This window comes from Homalodisca vitripennis, chromosome 4, assembly GCF_021130785.1.
Source record: "Homalodisca vitripennis isolate AUS2020 chromosome 4, UT_GWSS_2.1, whole genome shotgun sequence".
NCBI classification, from domain to species: Eukaryota; Metazoa; Arthropoda; class Insecta; order Hemiptera; family Cicadellidae; genus Homalodisca; species Homalodisca vitripennis.
In genome coordinates, this window is record NC_060210.1 from 169,851,535 (window position 1) to 169,877,339 (window position 25,805).

At 35.1% G+C, this 25,805-nt stretch overlaps 1 protein-coding gene across 1 annotated transcript in view; it reads right to left on the reverse strand.

Moving 5' to 3' along the window:
* LOC124360594 (formin-J) overlaps positions 1 to 25,805 on the reverse strand; it is a 118,152-nt gene that overhangs the window by 22,428 nt on the left and 69,919 nt on the right. Inside the window, 7 exon segments of the mRNA XM_046814340.1 lie at positions 519 to 554; positions 557 to 1,024; positions 1,175 to 1,264; positions 1,267 to 1,324; positions 7,684 to 7,717; positions 15,323 to 15,482; positions 24,308 to 24,423. Of these exon segments, the coding sequence (XP_046670296.1) occupies positions 519 to 554; positions 557 to 1,024; positions 1,175 to 1,264; positions 1,267 to 1,324; positions 7,684 to 7,717; positions 15,323 to 15,482; positions 24,308 to 24,423 (962 nt within the window).

Below are 25,805 nucleotides of genomic sequence, written 5' to 3' on the forward strand. Positions count from 1 at the left end.
TCCAATACTGTCTTCCTGGTATGTTTTTGAAAAACTCATTGGTTCAGCAAGAACCAATCCCAGATCTGGAATTCTATAAAGAATATGTTGCCAATCTGAAACTCCTGAGAGAGTTTTCCAACATAAGGAACTCATAACATTATCTTGTGACAGTATCAGAGAATTACTTGTTCCTCCTTTATTGTGAACCATAGAAAGTTCTCATTTACTCAATGAAACATGTCATATTGTCCAATAAAAGAACATGAAAATTAATATCTAAACCAGCTTATTTTTTAATAAATAGGATAAACCTGATGGGTATTTGTTGATTCAAATATGAACAAGTTAAATAAACACAAATTCAACATTTATTAGGCAAGCCTGTCCATGCTAATGTGCTGTAACTACATGTGATAAATCCTCAACATTTTATAATTACTTAGCATTAAATAACTTTGCATTTCATCAAATCACCAATTTCACTATAATAATGACAAGGATATGCTGTTTTACTTAATTCAATGTTAAATACTCACTTTATTATTTGGTATTTTATTCCAGTTGATTGTTTTTTCATTTTTGCACGAGGGGTAGGTGTTTCTTGCTGAGGTAAAACAACGTTCTGACCACTATCCACTGATTCTGAGGGGATTTTGGTCGTGACAGGGGGGTTGAGTAGAGGAGGAGGGGGTGGTCCTCCCATACTGGGTTGGGAGGGGGCACAGGGTGGTGGTGGTGGGGCCAGTGGAGGAGGTGGTGGGGGAGGAGGGGGTCCAGGGGGAGCTAAGGGTGGAGGAGGGGGAGGGGGTACCGAGGTGTTTAGACTCTGCTTGCGGCTACCACACAAGGGCTGTTTGTGGGACTGAAGACTAGGAGAGCGTAGCAGTCGTGTGGCGTCCTCCTTGCCCTCTAGTAGAGTTGCACGGTGCACCAACCGCTCGGCCGTGTCCCAGATAATGTCACTGACAGCCTCACGAGGATCAATTCGAAGTAGATGCTGAAGTATGCTCAAAAATGGGATCTCCTGTGGTGTATCAGCAACCTGCAGGCATAACACACTCCTTAGTGCAACATAAATTGAAAAAAGTGTTTGATTATAAAATATTCTAGTGCTTTTCTAGAGGAGTAACAAACCAAGTGAAGAAAGTGGCAACAAAGTTAGAAAAATTCAAATCCAAGCAAGTAAACTTACTTGTCTAAGTATTGCGTAGAATACATCCAGATGTGAGCTGAGATCTACTTGGTGAGGAGAATGCAAGACTTGGGCCTCGTCACTCTCTCTCTCTGCTCATCAAATACATCAAGCTGGACGCCAAGCTCTGCAACTCCTCGTGCACTTCTCCTGCGAACAAAGATACAGACAACAGCGTTAAAGAAGAAGACAAATCTCATCTCTCTTTTCCTTTCCCCCCTCCCTCTGCTTGTCAATCAAACACATCAAGAAGTACTCTGATCTCTGCAAAATTATCATGCACTTCTACTATTACAAGAGAACAAACATAAATATGATATTAATTAAGACTACTCATAAGAGGGGAGGGCGGTCAGTAGGTTGTGCTGTGACCCTTCATGCATTTTTCCTGCAAACACAGGTTAAATATAATCACACCATTAATGAAAACTTAGATTTCATATCTCTATCTCTCTTCCATCACCCTCTATCTCACTGTTTGCCAATCAAACTCCCTTGACAAAAAGACCCTAAGCTCTTTAACTTCTTGTGTACTTCTACTGTTCTGAGTGAACTAAATTACTTGACAAACAGTTTGTGTTAAACCTGAGCTCTGTGAGACCAAGATAATGAAATGATGCATAGCTCAATTACCTAAAAACAATAAGGAAACTCTATTATTCTAAGAAAGTGGGCCGTTTATAGAATTCAATAAACCCTTCCAGACATATTTCTGGACTTATTCAGGGTTATTAAATATTCATCCTTTACAGAATATTCTGTATATTATATGACGTTTTTTGCAATGATAAATACTTTGAAGAGGTAGGCCTATAGTATTTTAAGGCACAAGGTGTATGTCAATTTTTTGTTTAATACTTTCTTGCAGTTATTTAAAATACTCATTAAAATATAAAAACTACAAAAAAACTTTAAATCACACAATACTTTAATATATACAGACATATCAAAAGTATGGACTTTGTGTACAATTTTGGGTAGCTAGTTCAAGTACAGTTTCAGTACGGTACATGTTTAAAAAGTATGCTCAGTGGAGTTCAAAGTATATTCAAAATAAAATATTTTTTTAAATTACAAGTATTTCCAGTAACGCACAAATAAATATTATTTAAAAAACGAAATAAGGTGTTTAGTTGTTTTGTTTATACTAAGGGAAAATTTACATATAGGGTGTAGGATTTTTATAAGGTCTTCAAATTCGAATCATTTTGAGCTCTGAAATATCTGGAATTGTATGTCTCTAAGAATCTCTAGTCAATAGTTGGCAAATGGAGAAATTCGCATCTCAGTATTATATCCAGTCTCTATCTGTTTTTTTTATAATTCCACTTGGCCCTAACAAGAACGTACAGGAAGTCTAACAAACAAGCAAAATTACTTTAACACGTTCAGACATTTGAGAAAAACCATTATTTTTCTCTAAGAAATACAATATTTATGCATCTTATATAAGATGTAAAGACTTGTCCCAATAATCACTAAATTTGGCCATGGTCATTAAAACAAACAACCCTCTTTGTAACCCAGCCTATCTCATTAATACAAGGTTATCTTGTGTTCTCATGGTCCACAACAGAAACAACAGCGTAATATAGAAATTACACTCTGTAACTCAAACTGTCTCTTTTATACCAGAAAGATTCTACATGGTGTGCAACAGACGCCAAAACAGAAATCCCACTCTGTAACCCAATTCTTCTTGTTTATCCTAGAAAGGTTCTACATGGTCCCCCAATAGAATCATCACACACAGTCGCGGAATTCACATTTTTTAGCCCCTAGGTCTCAACAAAGTGTTGGGCCCCTCCCCATTGAAAACTTGTTTTAAGTATTGTAAAAATTGTTCTATCAAAAGTTAACATAAAGAATAAATTCGTAATTGTTATGAAGGATCTTATTATACTGAACGTGAAGCACTTTGAATACGTTTTTCTTAATAAACAAAAAATGAAAACCCAGTAGTGCATAGCAATGTAAACAACTCATTAATATGTCATGTTTTCCTTGACGAAAATTCCCTGATAACATTATGAAAGTTAATGTCGGATATTGTTTTTACATTTCCATTGTAGCCTAAGTGGGATAAAATAATATTTTTAAGCATATACATAATGACTGTCTGGCTGGCGGTGATTTAACTATTAATTATGTATGTGTCTGACGGTGGGTTTTAAGAGCGTAAAGCTAAGAAAATATTATCTGAGAAAAAGATTCGTTCCATATTTTTAACCCTTTTTCACCCTCTCCGTTGGACATCCAAAAACCTAACATTGCTGATTTTTAAAAAGACTTTTCTCTCATTAAAACAGGTTGTGTGTACTTATTTATTGCAAATTGGCTGTCGGTTCCAATTCTATGAGGCGTGGAACTTCAATCACACCAAGCAACAACTAACCACTGTTGGATGGTAATGTAATGTAACGTATCTACAAAAGCCGATCTGAAGATGTACCAATACAACCACCTGTCTGTGGCCGAAATGGCAGCACAGCAGAAAAAAACTTAGGAAAAATGGAACTGCAAAATAACACGTGTGCTGTTGAGCGGTAGTGTTGTAATGCAATATACATAGAAAACACTGATCGACATACCTACGTCTGAAGCTGCACCAGTACCGCTCCCTGTAGCCGAGATAACATTGCACCGAGAAGGACATCTGATGTAAAACTGTTAGGGACTGAGGAGCAGCAACAGCAACTAACACTGTTGGCTGGTACTGATGAGCCGATACCCTTTGTTAGATCAAACATTATCCTCTCCAAATACTGATCTCGGCCCGACACGTCACCATTCAAACATCGTAACCGTCCCGATATCATGTGTAAACTGTGAAAGTGGCTCTAATCTTGCTGAATTAAATTACATTGACAATATTGGAAATGTTGTTTGGGTGAAACCGCAGTTTATTTGATCACAAACAAGTCCCAATTACACAAACTTATCTTGAAAGTTTGTCCCATTAGAACAAAGTTAAACTTCAAAAACTGCCTTATTTTGTATCGTAAAATTGTATAGTTTATAGATATTATTAAGACCCATTCAAACGCTTTTTCAACATTTTTAAGTCTACGATTTTGTAAAGTTTAAGATATTACTAAGACGAAACCAAATACTTTTTACTTTTTGTTGTTAAGTTCGACTAAGTTCGTTGGCCAGCTTGATACGTTCTTTCATGTTATGGTATCTTCAAAGTAAACAAAAGTTCACAACTCCGCTACTCATAAACCTTAGAGAAAAACGTGTTCTAAAATGCTTTTTACATTTGGAGTAGTATAGGATGAAGTACAAAAAAGTTTGAGATTTATTATGATTAACTTTTAATCTCCAGGAGAATAAATCTCCAAGGAAACGAAAAGACATTAATCATAACTTTAAAATGAGACATTTTCTATAATTATACGACTAATAAGGTCATAAAAGTGTTTAAAACCTAAACATCGTTCTTATGGGGCCAAAAATTAAGGTGGTTGTCAATACAGCCGGCTCTTAATGTTGTGTTTTAATTTTCTTCATCGAAGCCATACATGGTAAATAAGATATTTTGTGATACATATAAATAATTGATTTTGTTTTGTGATTGTCTTAGATTAAAAAAGTGCTCCTTCAAACGGCCGTTCCGTACCATCAAGAGGAGACTGAATTTGATACAGCAAAATTATAACAGCCATAAATTATTCACCCATTTTTAGAATCTTATTTTTCCAAAGAGTTATTACAAAATTATAATGCATAATTTTCGTAATATATGAAGAAGTAACATTAGAATTCAGATTTTATAGAAAAAAACTCTCTATGATACAAATATACAACTCAAGTACTTATAAACATCATTAAATGTAATATAAAATTAAATTTCCCATTTTTAGTCATAATTCTAGGAAACTACTAACAGAGAAAAGACTACTAACAATATTATGGCCCAGTCAGTGCAGAACTAAAATAGTGGGAACCTTGTTGCCGATAAATATTGCAGTACATAGGCTACATTTGCAGCACTCGCCGAAGATTTATGCATAACCTCACCGAATATACTCCCCAAAACCTTCCCCGTTCAAGAGTGCGCGCGCGCGCGCGTGTGTGTGTTATAATATATATGACGCAGATTGTGGAAACGAAAACTGCCGCAATAAAGCCCAAAGTTAATTTTGTACAAAACTTGATCTTATAAACATTTCGACTAAATTCGTTGGCCAGCTTGTACGTTCTTTCATTTCATTATGGTGCCTGTTCAAAGTTTAAAAAATCACAACTCCGTAATTATAAATTTTGAAAAAATACAAGGTGTTCTGGAATGCTTATAACATTTCTAAATATTAAATGTTTTACTGTAAACTATTTTTTTTATCTGGAACCGTTTTCAAGATATTGAGTACATGTCCATGAGAATAAAAATATTTTATTTCAGAGCCACAGAATCTAACGACTTCTTCTGACTGAACCGGAAGAACTATTTTTCTATAATTTATTATTCTACTTAAGTAACACAATTTATTTCCGTTATAAAGTTAACATGGTTTTGGGAAACCCATAACAATTAATGAAATAACGAAAATAATACGGCCCTAGTTATTTGGCATCTATAACGGCTAGCAAAGTTTCAAGAAAATTAATCCATATATAGGATTGTCAAGTCGTTACAACATGAATTGACAGAAAACTGTTCGTCTACTTCAACAAAATGTGGTATGCATCTGCTCGGGGGGAGGGGTACCAATAATCGACTCTAATGCAACTAATATCTTCATTAGAGAATCCGTATTGATTTGTTTCATAGTTTTTGGACCATCTTCTTTCCACTTGGTGTTTAATAGAATAGTCCTAAATAAGACTATTTGTATTATATTGAGTTAGCTATCCAGAAGTTATTTTACTATCTATGATCACAAGTAATGCATGCAGGCATAAATTAAAAATTAAGTATTTATTACACATACGTATAAATTATTCTGAACAAATTCAAAATACAAATGTTACTTAAAAATTCCCCAAAAACTGTTACTCGATATCTAATTCATGGCTCTTACAGTTGCCTATTTTGTTCTATATTGCGTCCCTGTGAGAGCAATGAGATAAAAAACCCCGGTATATAAATGATTTTTTTTCAGGAAAGTGAAATAAAAAAAAGTGTATTGGAGTCTATTTTGCGGTCGAAGGTAGCCCGTTGGACAGGGGAGACTTGAATAAAAAACAATATAAAATTAAGTTATGCCAAGTCTAAACATGCGACAAAGTATTCGAGTTTTGGGTACTGACAGCCATGGCATTGGTGCCCTTTAGGTCCGGGAGGAGTGGTAAATTTACAGTGTAAAACACGTAACCTACCTAGGTTTTCATAAACTTAATCAAACATTACCCTTAGAAAGAAATCAATAGTCATCCGTTCTAGTTTTAGTTGAGGTCGATGAAAGGATTAAATATTAAATGATATTGCTTATAAGTTACTTCTTTTTAGCTTTACACACGGCATAATCACCAGTCCGACAGCCAAAATTTGGTTGTATCTGTGCCAAACAACAGTGTAAGTTATCCACTGAATAGCCACTCTTATCTCTAGGCTAACGCTGCCGCGTTGATTTTACTTTAACGTGGAACCGATAAAAGCAAGACATTAATCGTGTGCTATTTTTTATTTATTTTTTTTTTATTTAAGGAATGTCATTGTTCCTCTATATGAAAACATAGCGTCTACAAATCATTCAAAGAAATTGGTTGAGCAATAAATTGGCAGATTTTTGTTCGAATTGAAATTTGCAGACAAAAATACCCATCAATACGAAGAATATGTATGAAACAAGAGCTGGAAAAGGGCCTGGAGAAGGAATAGTCCAAGTTGTTCTCAGATTATTCAAAAGTAGAGCTGGCTAAAATATATGAAAGACTTGGAAATTGTTTGATATCTTTGGCTTATTTTTATACATTTACAGGTTATTTTATATGTGCACTATTTAATACCAATTTAGTACAAATTATGCTGCTCTAGTGGGTATTTATTAAAAACTATTTAGTCTATAACAATTACATGAATAAATATGACAATATTATAACTATTTAAAGTTAGTTACGCAACTAAATTTGGAATATTAGTGATTAAGGAGAAAAGTTAAATAATACTACAATCGGCGAATGAAGTTTATTGCGCCGTCAATGTACAAATAAACCTACCAGTGTAAGCTGAATCTATGAGTGCATCTACGATACCTGTGACTGGAGCCGGGACTGCTGGAAACAGACTGGAACTGGAGCTAAATTTATCCTAAGGGGCTGCACGCGTGCCACACGCCCGCACGCGGCAACTCGCACATGTTCATCGGTACCGGTAGGTAATAAAAAAGGTTTAAAGCTCCCTTCTCAGCTCGTGGTTAACATTACAGTATATCCAGTCACCTGAACATTGTAAACTTGGGTTGTGTAAAGGAAAGCGAAAAATCTAATGTAATGGCCATATTTTACCAACTATTGTTTAATATCATTTAAGTAGGAAAATATTGACTTGAAAATGTTCTCCCTACCTTAGTTCGTTGAGTACTGGCAGCAGTTTGAGCCCTGAAACAGACAGAATTTACCATCACTACGCATCAGTACTGTATTCAAGCTATTATATTATCTTAACATTTACTCGTCACTATTTGAAACTCTGTTCACTCGGTCATTATTTCAGTTAGTGGATGTAAGTGTAATACCGTATCACGAAACTGTTTCGTTGGGTAATTCACTTGTAAAAACAGGATTGCCAGTCTTGGACAAACATAGCGGTGTTCTGATAGCATACGTTATCACTTTTAAGTGAGAATGTACGAATAATCCCATGATTCTAAATGGGATTTCACGGAGAGGGAAAGTCCCGCGGGCTACAAAAAACCCACCACTGTGTCTCGAAGTTGGCTCTCAGATTTTTGTGAGCTCTCGACACATGAACCAGTTCATGATAGCAAGGTCGTGTGGCCCTTAGAACTTTGTTGATTTGAACACCACTTGGCGAAATTCTCTGGAAAAAAAAAAATTAAATTCTTTGAATTTATCGACACTAACGTAAAACACTCTGAACTTTTGTATAGCCATAGAGTACAATTGATCCCTTACTCGGATAGGTGAGGATGACAATGCTCGGGTAGAAACACATGACACCAGCCACTGCAGCAGTATAGCATCTACACGATCACGAGGTGCAAAGTTCAGTACACCGTCGGCTGTCGGTCACTACAGCAGTATAGTGTCTATACAGTCTGGAGGTGTATAGTACAGTATAGTACACGGTCAGTTGTGCAGTATTAGAGGCTACACGATTACAAGGTACAGTAGACCGTCGGCTGTCAGTCACTATTACAGTATAGTACACGGTCGGCTGTGCAGTATAGAGGCTACACGATTACAAGGTACAGTGGACCGTCAGCACAGCAGTATAGTGTCTAGACGATCGCGGGGTTAACCGTGCAGTACACTGTCGGTCACAACAGCAGTATAACGTCTCCACGATCATGAGGTGTACAGTATCTCGTATCGTGGGCTATCTCAATCTGGCACGAGCTTTATCGGGATGAAGTAATTCCACAAACAACGAAACTCTTTTCAATTACTCAATAACTTCAAAGTATTTGACACCGTTTAAAAGTAAACAAACAACCAAATCTGTTACTAAATGAATTCCAAAGATATATCTCTAACTGATCCCTATTTCCTCTGTATGCAATAGTATTCTTCACACCATCTAATAAAATGATACAATAACACACACACATACATTACATACATTATTGTCAACTTTAGAGCTCTAAAAAATAAAATTCTTGTTTTATTGTCAAGTACGAAACATATACATGTTTAAAGTTTTAATAATAATGATCTTAGTAGATATTGGACCGAATATCTACTACAATTTGTAAAAAAAATAATTTGTAAAAAACATTGTAAATTATATTAGCGTCACACTTCAAAGAGTTAAAAAATGTGTTTTTATTAAATTTTTACCTAAAAACCTCCAAAACGTTAAGCTAAATTTTTTCTCTTAATTAGCGTCTTTTAAACCACAAAAAAAGAATATAAATATACGAGTAATTGCTAGGTCATAGATATGGCCTACTGAACCCCTTAAGGTAAAAATATTTTTATAATATTAAGGCCTTTAATTATTTAAGGTAGCTTCGTGAAAACATTACAAGAAATTCACTTTGATAACTCGGAAACATTCCGTCCAGTTCACATAGAGGACGTATGGCTCAGTTCAAGAAAGTTACAAATCAATGGATATAATTAGTGTACAGAATTTACATATGAAATTAACGTATGATTCACTTTAATAAAGTTGAACATTAACGGATGTAAATAATAAAAAAAACTCACATAATGACGTACGATTTAGAAATATAGAATGATTCAGTTAATATCAAGGAAATAATACAAGAAAGTGTTGTGTATCATGGCACAGAAGAAAAAGAAAATCATACGTTAACGCATAAAAAGCAGTTTAAGGAAGTAAAGCAAGTAACGTTTAGAGGCATAATATTTAATTTTAGAAAAACATATTCCAGAATTGTTATTATATTATTCCTATGCGCCAAAAATAGAATAAAACATAGAGAGTCTACGAGTACGTTTCTGATACTGATGTCCACGACGACCTTTTCGTTTGGTGAATTCTTAAAAACTGAGTACAGAGGGTGTATCTTCTGAGAGTGTGTAATATTTCAAGAAATAGTAAAATGTATCCGCGATCAGGCCTTGAACATTTTAAATTTAAGACTATAAAATGTTTCAGTTACTTTTAGAATAAGTTTTTCTAGAGAAATACCGTACTCAATATTTAGTGATAATACTTCAACTACAATATGATGTTCGTTTCACTCTACTACTTTTACGATCCGTTGTTTTATGTATTTGGTAACAAAATCGAATTAAAAAAATTGTTAATGTCTTTGCATCTTGAGATTTGTAAAAATCCGTAATTTCATCTTTCATGGAGAATAGTAATAAATTTATAGTTAGTTAATTTAGTTTTCAGTTGATAGTTTCTTTATGAAACAGCCAAATACTGCAGTGGCTATGAAAAAAGTGTAGTGCAGAATTATATACTAGGTATACCACTCTACTTCAAAATGTCTTTTTGGCGAAATAAGAGTGTTCAAATGTTTATAGTAAAAGTGAACGTCAATGTAATTAATTTTGTATTTTTATTTGGCGTTAAGCCCATTGTTCTGAGAATATGAGACATGTTGATAGTTATTCTGATCAGTATTATCCCGAGGGTATAACGTTTAAAGCCTGAACTATCTCGACTGTTTTCGGAACGTTCAAATTATTTCAGCATACACTGCACCGCCACGCAGCTCTAGTTCAAGGTGACAGCACCGCTCTATAAATATACTTCCTTCTGCAGTTCGGTTTGATCACAGACACAGCGTCCTCTGTGCCTCCTTCCGCTTTCATACTCAGCTCTCTGCAGAAATACTCTTGACTCGTGAAATGATGTGGTACAGTAAAAAGAAACAGCACTACACTATAAATATACTTCCTTCTGCAGTTCGGTTTGATCACAGACACAGCGTCCTCTGTGCACCACTTTCCGCATTTCCATTAGTGAGCTCTCTGCAGAAATACTCTTGACTCGTGAAATGATGTGGTACAGTAAAAAGAAACAGCACTACACTATAAATATACTTCCTTCTGCAGTTCGGTTTGATCACAGACACAGCGTCCTTTGCACCACTTTCCATTTCCATTAGTGAGCTCTTTGGAGAAATGCTCTGACTCGTGAAATGAACGTAGGCCTAATGATTTTTCTGTTTTTGTTGTTTGTATTTTCTTTTGGAGAACCGACTCGACTCAATTTATTACAAACCCAACAGATGTTATGTCTGTTTTGAATTAAAAGAGAACAACAGCCCGGCCCCGTTAATAGTTTATCTTACTTCTAATTTGTCATCACATTTTACTACTGTGTACTTAATTATATACTTCACCAGATTTGTTCTTTCTATTGTATGTAACAACATTTTTAACATTTTCGATATCCTTATATTCGGTTCCCACCAAGACTAGTGCTACTAACGGTCGATTCCTTTCTTATGGGAAATGTATCGATGCGAATGTGGAGTTTAGAGCTCCAGGTCACCTTCTTCTTGGCGCAGCGTCTGAAATCTGACGTTGTCACAGACTTTACTCCTGAAACCTGGAGTCATATTCGTCTAAAAAAGTCGGCAACGAAGAAGCTAAAAACGAAATCTTTACATCGTTTCGACACGTAGAATGCACAATACAGTGTAATGTAGGTGAAGAGACATTCTCATTGTATCGTCAAGTGCACAATTTCTCATTTATCATCAACCATTAAGATGGGACACAAGAATGAAGGAATTTACTGTTTTTCATTTATTGATATCAATCTTTGTGTCATTTCTCAAGGTTAAACTGACATTTCGTCCCACTTATGCACAAATGAATCCATACCTCCCACGTCAACGAAAACCCCCGAGACTGCCTCGCCACCGCGCCTGAGTGGCACGATTCTAGGCCGATGAACCGGTGCTAGTTTGTAGCTCATACCTCTATAAAAGCCTGATTTATAAATTACTAGCAGTTCCGGCGGCTTTACACGCAATTTACTACTGAAAATCTGTGACATCGTGAGCATATTACTTTTAAATGATACTCTAAACACTCCTGAGTAGATGTAATCACTGAAAAATATTCCAAACCTCTGATCCATTTTAGATTTAAGTTTACAGAGTAATGTTTTAGGGCCCTCGTCGGGGAGTGAAACAGTTATTGCAAGTACCTATAAATCAGAATCAGAATCTATTTATTTCGATAATAACAAAATGTTATATGAAATTAGTCTTACTAAAATGATTATGTCTTTTTTCAGTCACTTTTGGACTAATCTTTATAAACATTCTTTTGATTTTATAAAATGGAATAATTGACAAACTATCAATTTTTAGATTGTTGCGAGTAGTTGTTATATTTTTTGAAAAAAAAAAGAAATGTGTACGTTTAAATGTAACATACACTTGGTTTGTTTAATTCATTCTGTAACTGATTCAAGTCACCGTTTTATAGTCAAATTGAAATTATCTGTAATAGGTGTTTGAAATCAACCCCTATTAACAGTGGAATGTGGGCAGGTAAATTTTTATGTCATCGTTTGGTTCCCAGAGATTTCCGCATTTAATTATTAGAAGTTATAGTAACGGGTTATTTTGTAATAGCTACAAGTTTTTAGATACTTCTTTAATGAATAGTTACTACCTTTGTTCAAATATTGCTTTATGCCGTATGTCCAGACAATGTAAGAAAAAATACCTATTAAAGCAATGCTATACAGTTGTCTGCTTGGCTGAGGAGGGTAGCCTACTTATTTTATTTACTCGTTCAAATCTCTGCAAAATCATGTAATAAATAAATAACATTGCACCTTACAGTTAATAAATAAATAATAAGTGCGATACAATATAATACTAAAATGTTCTTAATAATATTAGCACATATTTGGTTTTACGAATACACTAAATTTAAAACTATACCCATTTACTTATTTAAATAAAATTAATTGAATATTATTGAAGTGAGTCCAGTTTAGAATTTGTTTGTGTTATATATTGTTGGAGGTGTTGTAAGTTAGGGCGGTGAAGAAAAGATTGAACATTGCAGATGATCGCTCTTTCGAAGCCACACATGTTCTATTTCCTACCCACAACAAATACTGATAGTGCCTTCAAAATTTGTAATACAATTACAGAGCTTCTATGTTGCCGTATTGTCATCTCTAATATTGAAGGCGCGTAATGTTAAAAACAGTTTTCGAAATAATAGTTTTTATCAAATGTAATATGCCCACATTATAATTTTGGAAAACAAAACACACACACACACACACACACACACACACATACATATATATATATATATATATATATATATATATATATATATATATATATATATATATATATATATATATAGAGCTACGTATGGAAGGAATTGAATACAATTAACTTTTACGGAATTATGGTTTACAAAGGACGTAATCTTTTACGGTCAACTGTTAAATGTAGTTTATTGTTTATTGTCAGTCTCTTCTATTGTCGGTGAAGCCCTTTTTTAATTCTCTTGTTAGTAGTTAAACTGCATACTTCAAAAGATTTAGGTTTTTCATTGTGGTGTTGCACGTGCATTAAAGCATTTAGCATTTTGACGGAAACATAATTTTAATGAACATGCTTGACAAATCTGATGGTCTAATGAACCTGCCCGTGTGCGTGTTCGTGATGCTTTTAAGTTTATAGCATATTTCATTGTGGTTTATATGTGGGAACAAATCATATGTCAGCTATAATGATCTGCACACAACGACTACGTTATAACATGATGTCTGTCTTGGTAACAGTGCAAGATTTTGCCTAAATAATCCTTTCTTCTTTTCAAAACAAAAAGTAGGAAAGTTAGACTATTTACTATAATATGCATACTTCATAAATTTTAATACAATTCGTTATTTATAGAGTGGAGTATTCACGGAGTGGAAGAGCATGTGGGGATCCCACACTGAGAATAAGTTTATGTTAGGTGATCTGCTATCAAGCTTAAGTGTGATATCACTAAAATGTTGGGAACACGCTAGAAGATTTCTAATAATATAATAGTCTACTTTAGAATCGTTTTATAGGTTTTAAAATTACCTATCCATTCCCTCGGATAGGAAGAGGGATTAACATTTCAAATATGGTAACGTGTCGAGAAAAGTCTCAAATTTAAGTACATTGTGGGACAAAATTAACAATAATATACAAATCCAACTTCATGTGTCACATTCTAAGCGACAGTTAATTAGTTTTTACTATTTAAAATAAGCAGCGCGATGGAATATTTATCAAATAATTTTAGTTACATAGCTCCTTTAATTATTTTGTTCAAAATAAAACCGCATCTACTTATTACATACAAGTCATAAATTGCTATTTATGCCGTTGGATTGTCTTACAAATAACTTTAATTTGAGATGCACTTGACAGATTCTTTCATTTGGTTTTTGAGTCTGACGACCATTTGGGATATGATTTTTAAACTTTAAATTAAATTATAGTTTTTAAAATTTATAAATTTATCTTATATTTTACAAAATTCTAGCTAGCATCTGAATATGCATTGGATCACAGATCACAATTTATCCGGTTAGTTTATATACAGAAACTTAATCATACTATTCTAATAAAGATAATTTAAGTTTATCAAAGAAATCAAAGCAATCGTACAAGTTTATATAATTTTACTGATACACGTTGAATGTAGAAATTACTAAAACACGTTGTGTATTGCCACTATTCTGTTCTCTGAGTATAAAAAGTTATATATTCAGAAAAAAAAATCTATACAACTCTGATAATTTGTCTTTTTAAATTTGGAACTTTAGCAGAGGCAGATTTGAAGATTTGCCGCCCCTGTGCTATCCACCATATTACATTAATGTAAGGACTACGAAATAAACGGAATATATTAAGCCAATGATTGTTTAAACAATTCCAATTTACAAATTGTTGTGTTTACAAATGTATTACAAGTAATTTTTTTCACATATTTGTAAGTTTTGGAATAATTTATTTTTTACTTTTTTACCAAAATTTGCCGCCCCCTGAATTCTGCCGCCCTGGGCTATATGGGCCCTAGAATATATCCACAGAATACTATATCCACATACTATATCCACAGAATATACATATGGGCCCATTCAGCCCATATGTAAATTCCGCCCTGAACTTTAGGAATTTGTGGGTAACGAAGTGCTAATTTCTGATTTACAACATATGCTTCTAGACATTTGAGATTTTAAGCTGGAGGAAGGGAATGAGAGTGTACACTGCCGCACGGTTTGCAGAGCTTGATTCATTAGTAGTAGCTCCACAGTGGTACTATCATTAGTATTACCTCCACAGTGGTACTATCATTAGTATTACCTCCACAGTGGTACTATCATTAGTATTACCTCCACAGTGGTACTATCATTAAGGCCGGTATCGACTTACCTACTACCTCCACAGGTACTATCATTAGTATTACCTCCACAGTGATACTATCATTAGTATACCTTCACAGTGGTACTATCATTAGTAGTACCTCCACAGTGATACTATAATTAGTATTATCTCCACACTGGCTTACCGATAAACTCATTCCGGATTCGGATGCGCTCCTTCAGATCTGCCGTGGATATGATGAGACAGTTGAGGAACGCTACCAGCGCTGTCTGGTAGTCGACTGCGGTGGCTGCTTGTAGCTCGTCCACAACAACCTTCAGCCGATACCTCGCACACTTGAGTTTCTGTGTACATCATAACAATCATCTTAGTAAATATCCTCACAGAGTCCCGCATGAACAGTGTCTTTATAGCGCTATATTATAAAATCTGAATATTACCCTTCTACTTCATTCCAATAGAAACTAATACTAACACATAAATTTAAAACATTATTTATTTTGTAATTTAAATTACTATATTGCGAACTTTCTCAATAATTGATTTTTCATTTATTATCTTATATTTACAAAAATAGTTTAAACAGATTTTTGAAATTTGACAGTGTTTTAATTGGTATAAAATCTTCATTTAGAAACATCTCATAGGACTGACGGGAGACACTGATGTAGAATGTGACTAAGTCAAGTTGACTTGTAGCTTCTCCAGAGAATTTGATAGTGTTTTAATTGCTATAAAATCTTCATTTAGAAACATCCCATAGGACTGACGGGAGACACTGATGTAGAACGTGACTAAGTCAAGTTGACCTCGTAGCTTCTCCAGAGAATTTGACAGTGTTTTAATTGGTTTAAAATCTTCATTTAGAAAACATATCATAGGACTGACGGGAGACACTGACGTGGAACGTGACTAAGTCAAGTTGACCTCGTAGCTTCTCCAGAGAATTTGACAGTGTTTTAATTGGTTTAAAATCCTCATTTAGAAACATATCATAGGACTGACGGGAGACACTGACGTGGAACGTGACTAAGTCAAGTTGACTCGTAGCTTCTCCAGAGAATTTGACAGTGTTTTTAATTGGTTTAAAATCCTCATTTAGAAACATATCATAGGACTGACGTGGAGATGATGAGACAGTTGAGGAACGCTACCAGCGCTGTCTGGTAGTCGACTGCGGTGGCTGCTTGTAGCTCGTCCACAACAACCTTCAGCCGATACCTCGCACACTTGAGTTTCTGTGTACATCATAACAATCATCTTAGTAAATATCCTCATAGAGTCCCGCATGATCACATATCAATGTCTTCATAGTGCTATATTATAAAATCTGAAAGTATTAGCTTATATTTACAAAAATAATTTAAACAGATTTTTGAAATTTGACAGTGTTTTAATTGGTTTAGAATCTTCATTTAGAAACATATCATAGGACTGACGGGAGACACTGATGTAGAACGTGACTAAGTCAAGTTGACTTGTAGCTTCTCCAGAGAATTTGAAAGTGTGACGCATAATATATGAGCCAATGTAGGCAGATCGCATGTGTTGTATTAGAAATATTAGAATGGCATACTAATTCATCCTAAGATGGCATTTTTTTATTTAACTGGCCAAATAGTATGTTAGTTAAAAATCGTATCTTAACTTATAATTTTATAAATAAGAAAATAGAAATCATCATAAAAAAATTAAACAACCTAATTAATTATGGGTGATTTATTCCCAAACAAAAATATCCAATCGTCCCAAGTCTTGTAAACAAGCGGGCCAGTGGATTGTTTTACTTAGAGTAAAATAAGCCGTATTCAAAATTTAATTAAGCTGTTTAATTATTTTTATGATGATTTCTATTGTTAAATCTTCTTGTTATCTTAGAAGAAAGAAAGAGTTGTTGAGGCGTTATTTTTAAATACTCTTACAACTGATGATAGACATTTTGTATACAAACACCCTTAAATTGGTTTTGTTATCGTATATGCTGAAAATTTACATTCTTCACAATAAACAATGCTTTATAGTTCTTTTTAATAGAGTATACTAATAGAAATTATTTTAAAACTCTGCAATTAGCATAATTGGGAGAAAACGACTTACATAAATATTGTACATATATTGAGATTTTTTAATGTTCCATATTACGCTTTGAGATATGATTTTTATATTTCATCTATATTTTTCATGTCACATTTTAAATTAATATAAAAAAACAAAAATCTCTAGTATGGATCTCGAGATGCGTGGTGTGTTTCTACACCTAACTGAAATCAACATTCTAATCATTTTTCCCACGTCTATAAATAAATGTTATGAAACCAGCTGCACTAGTGACCATGTTTATATTAGGCCCGTAAGAACAATGTTAAACCTTAAACACTTTTGCACCTTTATTTGTGACCGTAGATGTTTAATTTTATATTACATACTCATCAAAACTATTTTTAGACTTTTGTGAATTGTTTATAACTTATTTAGAAAAAAAGTTGTAACTTCAAAATTGACACCTCCATGATAATAGTACATCAAAATATAAGGACGTAAATTGTTAAAGATTTAGCATTGTTCTCATGGAGTATACTGAATCATGTCACTACAGTCAGCTATTTAACAGAACTTTATTTTCGTAGCCAGAAAGTTTAGTGATAGTTCAGTAATACTGACAGCCAGGCGGCCACGATAATATCGTCCGCTCATCCCTCTAGGTAACACACTGTCTTGTGTTACATAACGTGTGATTTTATTTAGTACTAACACTTTTAAAATTATGTTATTTATTTATTTTATTCTAAATGATATAAGTTTTGTAAGAAGGCTCACGATAAAATACATTTGGAACACGCTACACTGAATCTAAACATTTCACACACACATCTGGCAGTGCCGACATAAACAGGATAGGCAGTGTCAGTACACGTATCTGTAGCTGTATCACGTTTTCCGCATTGTAGGCGTTTCACATTTTATTCCAGATATCAGTTCGGAGGCAGTTTTACACAATTTAATTACAAAGTCCTATGGAACGTTTTATTCATTGGCTTCTACAAAAGTTCGCTTATGCATTTACGGATTTCGTTGAAATAAGTACCGTTGGAATTGTAATAACATTGTCCAAATAGTTGGTACCTTATCATTTTTTTTATAACTGATGTAATACAGCTGATGCCTATCAAAAGACAAAATGTTTGCTGCTTCTGGCTTGTGCAAGCGTACCTTTGAAGTGGCTGTGCTTGATTATGCCTTGACGTATTTCGTTGAAACTAGTACCGTTGGAATTGCAATAACATGTTCCAAATAGTTAGTGTCTAGTACATTTTGTATAACTATACTGTTTTTGTTTTTGTTTTGTTTTTTTTTTTTTAATTTCATTCAGACGCCCTTTTATAATATTAACGAAAAGAACACAATTATTATTTTTATTTTCCTCTTACCTATTAAAACCTATGTGGCAAATTTTTTTTCTTTAGCTTTACTAGTTTTAGAGATAAAATTTGTTAATACAAAATGGCGGTTAAACAAAGTGGAAATTGAAAAAAAGCTATTATTCATTTTTAGCTTAGAATCACACATAGAATATGATTTGTCATGGTGATAATTCTAAAAGGCAATTCAATTTTTGCGGACCAACCTCGTAGAAACAAACAGTTTGACGGTGGTTAATAAGTGTTCAAGCGCATCCAAGGCACTGTCGTAGCCGTTGTTACCCGCAGGGGGAAACTAGCGTGTCCTTAAGGTTGTTTCTTATCTTACCTTTAGTGTTTAGCCGTTGTTGATATACACGCAGAGGGCTAACTATCGTGCCCTTAAGGTTGTGTCTTATCTTACCTTGTCGTGTTTAGCCGTTGTTAATATACACGCCGAGGGCTAACTAGGGTGTCTTTAAGGTTGTGTATTATCTTACCTTGTAGTGTTCGATCGCGTCCAGGGCCCTCTCGTAGTCGTTGTTATTTTACGCTTCAGCTTCTCCAGAGAATTTGACAAGTGTTTTTAATTGGTTTTAAAATCTTCATTTTAGAAACATATCATAGGACTGACGGGAGACACTGACGTGGAATGTGACTAAGTCAAGTTGACCTCGCAGCTTCTCCAGAGAATTTGACAGTGTTTTAATTGGTTTAAAATCGTCATTTAGAAACATATCATAGGACTGACGGGAGACACTGACGTGGAACGTGACTAAGTCAAGTTGACCTCGTAGCTTCTCCAGAGAATTTGACAGTGTTTTAATTGGTTTTAAAATCCTCATTTAGAAACATATCATAGGACTGACGGGAGACACTGACGTGGACGTGACTAAGTCAAGTTGACTTTGTAGCTTCTCAGAGAATTTGACAGTGTTTTAATTGGTTTAAAAATCTTCATTTAGAAACATATCATAGGACTGACGAGAGACACTGATGTAGAACGTGACTAAGTTAAGTTGACTTGTAGCTTCTCCAGAGAATTTAACTGTGTGACGCATAATCTATGGGTCAATGTGGGCAGATCGCAAATGTTGTATGAGAAATATTAGAATGGCATACTAATTCATCCTAAGATGGCATTTGTTTTATTTAACTGGCCAAATAGTATGTTAGTTGAAAATCGTATCTTAAATTATAATTTTATAAATAAGAAAATTAAAATCATCATAAAATTAAGTAAACAACCTAATTAATTATGGGTCATTTATTCCCAAACAAAAATATCCAATCGTCCCAAGTCTTGTAAACAAGCGGGCCAGTGGATTGTTTTACTTAGAGTAAAATAAGCCGTATTCAAATTTAATTAAGCTGTTTAATTATTTTTATGGTGATTTCTATTGTTAAATCTTCTAGTTATCTTAGAAGAAAGAAAGAGTTGTTGAGACGTTATTTTTAAATATTCTTACAACTGATGATAGACATTTTGTATAAAAACACCCTTACTTTGGTTTTGTTATCGTTATGTGCTGAAAATTTACATTCTTCACAATAAACAATGCTTTATAGTTCTTTTGAATAGAGTATACTAATAGAAATTATTTTTAAAACTCTGCAATTAGCATGATTGGGGGAAAACGACTTACATAAATATTGTACATATATTGAGATTTTTTAAATGTTCCATATTACGCTTTGAGATATGATTTTTATATTTCATCTAAATTTTTCATGTCACATTTTAAATTAATATAAAAAACAAAAATCTCTAGTATGGGTCTCGAGATGCGTGGTGTGTTTCTACACCTAACTGAAATCAACATTCTAATCATTTTTCCCACGTGTATAAATAAATGTTATGAAACCAGCTGCACTAGTGGCCATGTTTATATTAGGCCCGTAAGAACAATGTTAAACCTTAAACACTTTTGCACCTTTATTTGTGACCGTAGATTTATACATGTTTAATTTTATATTACATACTCATCAAAACTATTTTTAGACTTTTGTGAATTGTTTATAAACTTATTTAGAAAAAAAGTTGTAACTTCAAAATTGACACCTCCATGATAATAGTACATCAAAATATAAGGACGTAAATTGTTAAAGATTTAGCATTGTTCTCATGGAGTATACTGAATCATGTCACTACAGTCAGCTATTTAACAGAACTTTATTTTCGTAGCCAGAAAGTTTAGTGATAGTTCAGTAATACTGACAGCCAGGCGGCCACGATAATATCGTCCGCTCATCCCTCTAGGTAACACACTGTCTTGTGTTACATAACGTGTGATTTTATTTAGTACTAACACTTTTAAAAGTATGTTATTTATTTATTTTATTCTAAATGATATAAGTTTTGTAAGAAGGCTCACGATAAATACATTCGGTACACACTACACTGAATCTAAACATTTCACACACACATCTGGCAGTGCCGACATAAACAGGATAGGCAGTGTCAGTACACGTATCTGTAGCTGTATCACATTTTCCGCATTGTAGGCGTTTCACATTTTATTCCAGATATCAGTTCGGAGGCAGTTTTACACAATTTAATTACAAAGTCCTATGGAACGTTTTATTCATTGGCTTCTACAAAAGTTCGCTTATGCATTTACGGATTTCGTTGAAATAAGTACCGTTGGAATTGTAATAACATTGTCCAAATAGTTGGTACCTTATCAATTTTTTTATAACTGGTGTAATACAGCTGATGCCTATCAAAAGACAAAATGTTTGCTGCTTCTGGCTTGTGCAAGCGTACCTTTGAAGTGGCTGTGCTGGATTATGCCTTGACGGATTTCGTTGAAACTAGTACCGTTGGAATTGCAATAACATGTTCCAAATAGTTATTGTCTAGTACATTTTGTATAACTATACTGTTTTTTTTTTTTTTTTTTTTTTTTTTTTTTAATTTCATTCAGACGCCCTTTTTTAATATTAACGAAAAGAACACAATTATTATTTTTATTTTCCTCTTACCTATTAAAACCTATGTGGCAAATTTTTTTTCTTTAGCTTTACTAGTTTTAGAGATAAAATTTGTTAATACAAAATGGCGGTTAAACAAAGTGGAAATTGGAAAAAAGCTATTATTCATTTTTAGCTTAGAATCACACATAGAATATGATTTGTCATGGTGATAATTCTAAAAGGCAATTCAATTTTTGCGGACCAACCTCGTAGAAACAAACAGTTTGACGGTGGTTAATAAGTGTTCAAGCGCATCCAAGGCACTGTCGTAGCCGTTGTTACACGCAGGGGCAAACTAGCGTGTCCTTAAGGTTGTTTCTTATCTTACCTTGTAGTGTTTAGCCGTTGTTGATATACACGCAGAGGGCTAACTATCGTGCCCTTAAGGTTGTGTCTTATCTTACCTTGTAGTGTTTTTAGCCGTTGTTAATATACACGCCGAGGGCTAACTAGGGTGTCCTTAAGGTTGTGTATTATCTTACCTTGTAGTGTTCGATCGCGTCCAGGGCCCTCTCGTAGTCGTTGTTATTTTACACGCAGAGGGCTAACTAGGGTGTCCTTAAGGTAGGATAACCTTGTAGTGTTCAAGCGCGTCCTGGGCCCTCTCGTAGTCGTTGTTATTTTACACGCAGAGGGCTAACTAGCGTGAGAAAAATCACAAGGTGTCAGGTTTGGACTCCTTGCCGGCCTTATCCATCGATCTCCAAATGTTTCGTTCAAAATATGAGGAATAAATGAGGTTGATGAAATTGTTTAGATGACACACAATTCCGTTCATTGTTTTTTCAGCAAAGAAGAAAGGCCCTATTACGCGATTTTCACCACACCACACCAAACATTAAATTTAGGCGGATCGCGCTGTTGTGTCTGTTAACACATCCATTCATATGGAAAGTAGATTCGTCTGTAATAATTATATCATCTAAAAATAATTCGCTTTAACTTATTCTGTCCAACATTTAAACAGCGAAATTGTAACGATTTGCACAATCATTGTGTTTCAATTCCTGCAGTATCTAGATTTTATAAGCGTGTAAATTAAGTTTTTATGTAAAACTTCGTGAGCTGTTGTTTTTGGAATGCCTAATTCAACGCTTCGACGAGAGATGGACTTCCCACGACTTCTAATTGCCAAATTTTTAATTAGTTTAACCGTTCCGTCTGGTACAACTGGTCAGCCGGTTGATTTCTATTTCTTAACTGATCCAGTTTCTTCGAATTGTTTTAACCAACGTGTTATGTTATTTTTGTGTGGTGGATCTCTTCCATCTTCACGTCGGAACACACGTTGAACTAAAACTACGGATTTTAATTCAGCCAACAATAAAACAAGCTTTGCTTTATCTTTATCCGAGAACATAGTAACTCACAAAACCCACCGCAACAAAACAATACAAGAATTGATTTTGAGGTTAAAACAGCTTCTAAACAAACTTTTGGGTTGGAGGCTTTCAGAGATACCAATATAACATCTAGAAATGTCCCTATTTTCCTACGAATTACTGAAACTACACCATTCTTTTATGATAACCCTGTACATGTAGAGGGCTAACTAGCGTGTCCTTAAGGTTGTGTAAATATCTGAAAGGCCCAAAATATCTTACCTTGTAGTGTTCAAGCGCGTCCAGGACCCTCTCGTAGCCGTCTCTGTTATAGACGCAGAGGAATAACTAGCGTGTCCTTAAGGTTGTGACTTATCATACCTTGTAGTGTTCAAGCGCGTCAATGGCACTGTCGTAGCCGTTGGTATTATACACGCAGAGGGCTAACTTGCGTGTCCTTAAGGTTGTGTATTATCTTACCTTGTAGTGTTCAAGCGCGTCCAATGGCACCTGTCGTAGCGTCTCTGTATTATACACGCAGAGGGCTAACTTAGCGTGTCCTTAAGGTTGTGTATTATCTTACCTTGTAGTGTTCAAGCGCGTCCAGGACCCTTCTCGTAGCGTCTCTGTTATAGACGCAGAGGAATAACTAGCGTGTCCTTAAGGTTGTGTATTATCTTACCTTGTAGTGTTCAAGCGCGTCCAGGACCCTCTCGTAGCCGTCTCTGTTATAGACGCAGAGGAATAACTAGCGTGTCCTTAAGGTTGTGTATTATCATACCTTGTAGTGTTCAAGCGCGCCCAGGGCCCTCTCGTAGCCGTCGCTGTTATAGACGCAGAGGAATAACTAGCGTGTCCTTAAGGTTGTGTATTATCTTACCTTGTAGTGTTCAAGCGCGTCCAGGGCCCTCTCGTAGCCGTCGCTGTTATAGACGCAGAGGAATAACTAGCGTGTCCTTAAGGTTGTGTATTATCTTACCTTGTAGTGTTCAAGCGCGTCCAGGGCCCTCTCGTAGCCGTCGCTGTTATAGACGCAGAGGAATAACTAGCGTGTCCTTAAGGTTGTGTATTATCTTACCTTGTAGTGTTCAAGCGCGTCCAGGCCCTCTCGTAGCCGTCGCTGTTATAGACGCAGAGGAATAACTAGCGTGTCCTTAAGGTTGTGTATTATCTTACCTTGTAGTGTTCAAGCGCGTCCAGGGCCCTCTCGTAGCCGTCGCTGTTATAGACGCAGAGGAATAACTAGCGTGTCCTTAAGGTTGTGTATTATCTTACCTTGTAGTGTTCAAGCGCGTCCAGGGCCCTCTCGTAGCCGTCGCTGTTATAGACGCAGAGGAATAACTAGCGTGTCCTTAAGGTTGTGTATTATCTTACCTTGTAGTGTTCAAGCGCGTCCAGGGCCCTCTCGTAGCCGTCGCTGTTATAGACGCAGAGGAATAACTAGCGTGTCCTTAAGGTTGTGTATTATCTTACCTTGTAGTGTTCAAGCGCGTCCAGGGCCCTCTCGTAGCCGTCGCTGTTATAGACGCAGAGGGCCGACAGCAGCTCGAACACTTGCTTCTTCACCGTCACATTGCTCGTATCCAATGCTGCAACATTACAAGTAACATTACAGTTATGACAGCATCTTTAATATTTTAAACTTTGTAAAGTTAATTTCTGTTCACAACGTTTGAATTTAAAATGGACTGTTATAGTCTATGAGAGATAAGGAGTATAATAATAAAACCAAGGTAGGACAAGTCTTCTAAATACTGATATATTGAGTAATGGTCTTTACTACACAAAAAACTTTAAAATTTTGTTGCATGAAGTTGCACTTTTCAAAACCTCTTATTGTTTCTGGAAGGCTGTTGAATAATTTAGGTCCAAGGTATTGAGTTGAATTTTGAAATATAATAGCCCGAAACACAGGTATGATAAAATTACCCTTGTGCCTGGTTTCAAATCTGTGGCTATGAATTGGAACATTGGAGAGAAAATAGAAGGTAGAGTCAACAGACCCTCGGCAGGGAAAACATCTGTAACGAAATTTCAGCCTACAGATGATTCGAATTGCCCGCTTAGAGAAGCATTTAAACACCCTCTCAAGTGAAGATTTAGCAGCAGTTCCCGAAACATAATGCCTAAACGAGAGTAAAAATAGCTGAAGTATACAACCAACAAAATGTTTTTGTCAAGCAAGGTGGATAAGTACCTCAAAGAACACAGACAGCAGCTGAGTTTGGAGCACAGAACGTTTACGTGATGGCTTCAATTAAAATTTGAATCTTTATGAAGTCCCAAGAAATTGACGGCATTTGACTTCATCATGGAAATGATATTCGGAAATAATAGCGGCATCATCAGACTGGGTCCTTAATCGGGAAAGAAATATTTTTGTTTTGTCTGTATTCAAAAACAAGGAATTTTTGGACCAAATGCTAAGGTTACTCTGAACTGAGGAAAGTTTCTGGTTGAGTGCAGTTTCTGTTTCAGCATTTACAGTGACACTTGTATCGTCGGCATATTGAACAGTGAGACCTAGTTACAGTTCTGGAGATCTTTAAGATAAATAACAAAAAGAAATGGGGTAATTATTGAACCCCAAAAAGTTATATTTGAGAATGTTTTTCCTTCCAAAAAAATAGAGGTTTTGAACTATCTACGAGTACATCACTTCGTGATCATTTTGAAATGTCATTAAATCATTTAGTATTTTAGGTTTTTAGTATATTTTTGTCGTAATAATTTATGCACTTCCTACAAAGAGCACACATAACATGTCTACGTCAATGACTCAATGCGGCCAGCCCAACAGTATAATGTGCCGGTGGCGGCAGCGGCAGGGGGCGCGGCCTGGCACCTCAGGTCTACATTGTTGTGCTGCCCTGGCACAAGGTCTTCAGTCAGTCAGCTGACATTCTGAGCACTCATTTTAAAGGCAGCATAGTTTATTAGACGAAACAGCTGGCATGTTTTACTAGTGCAA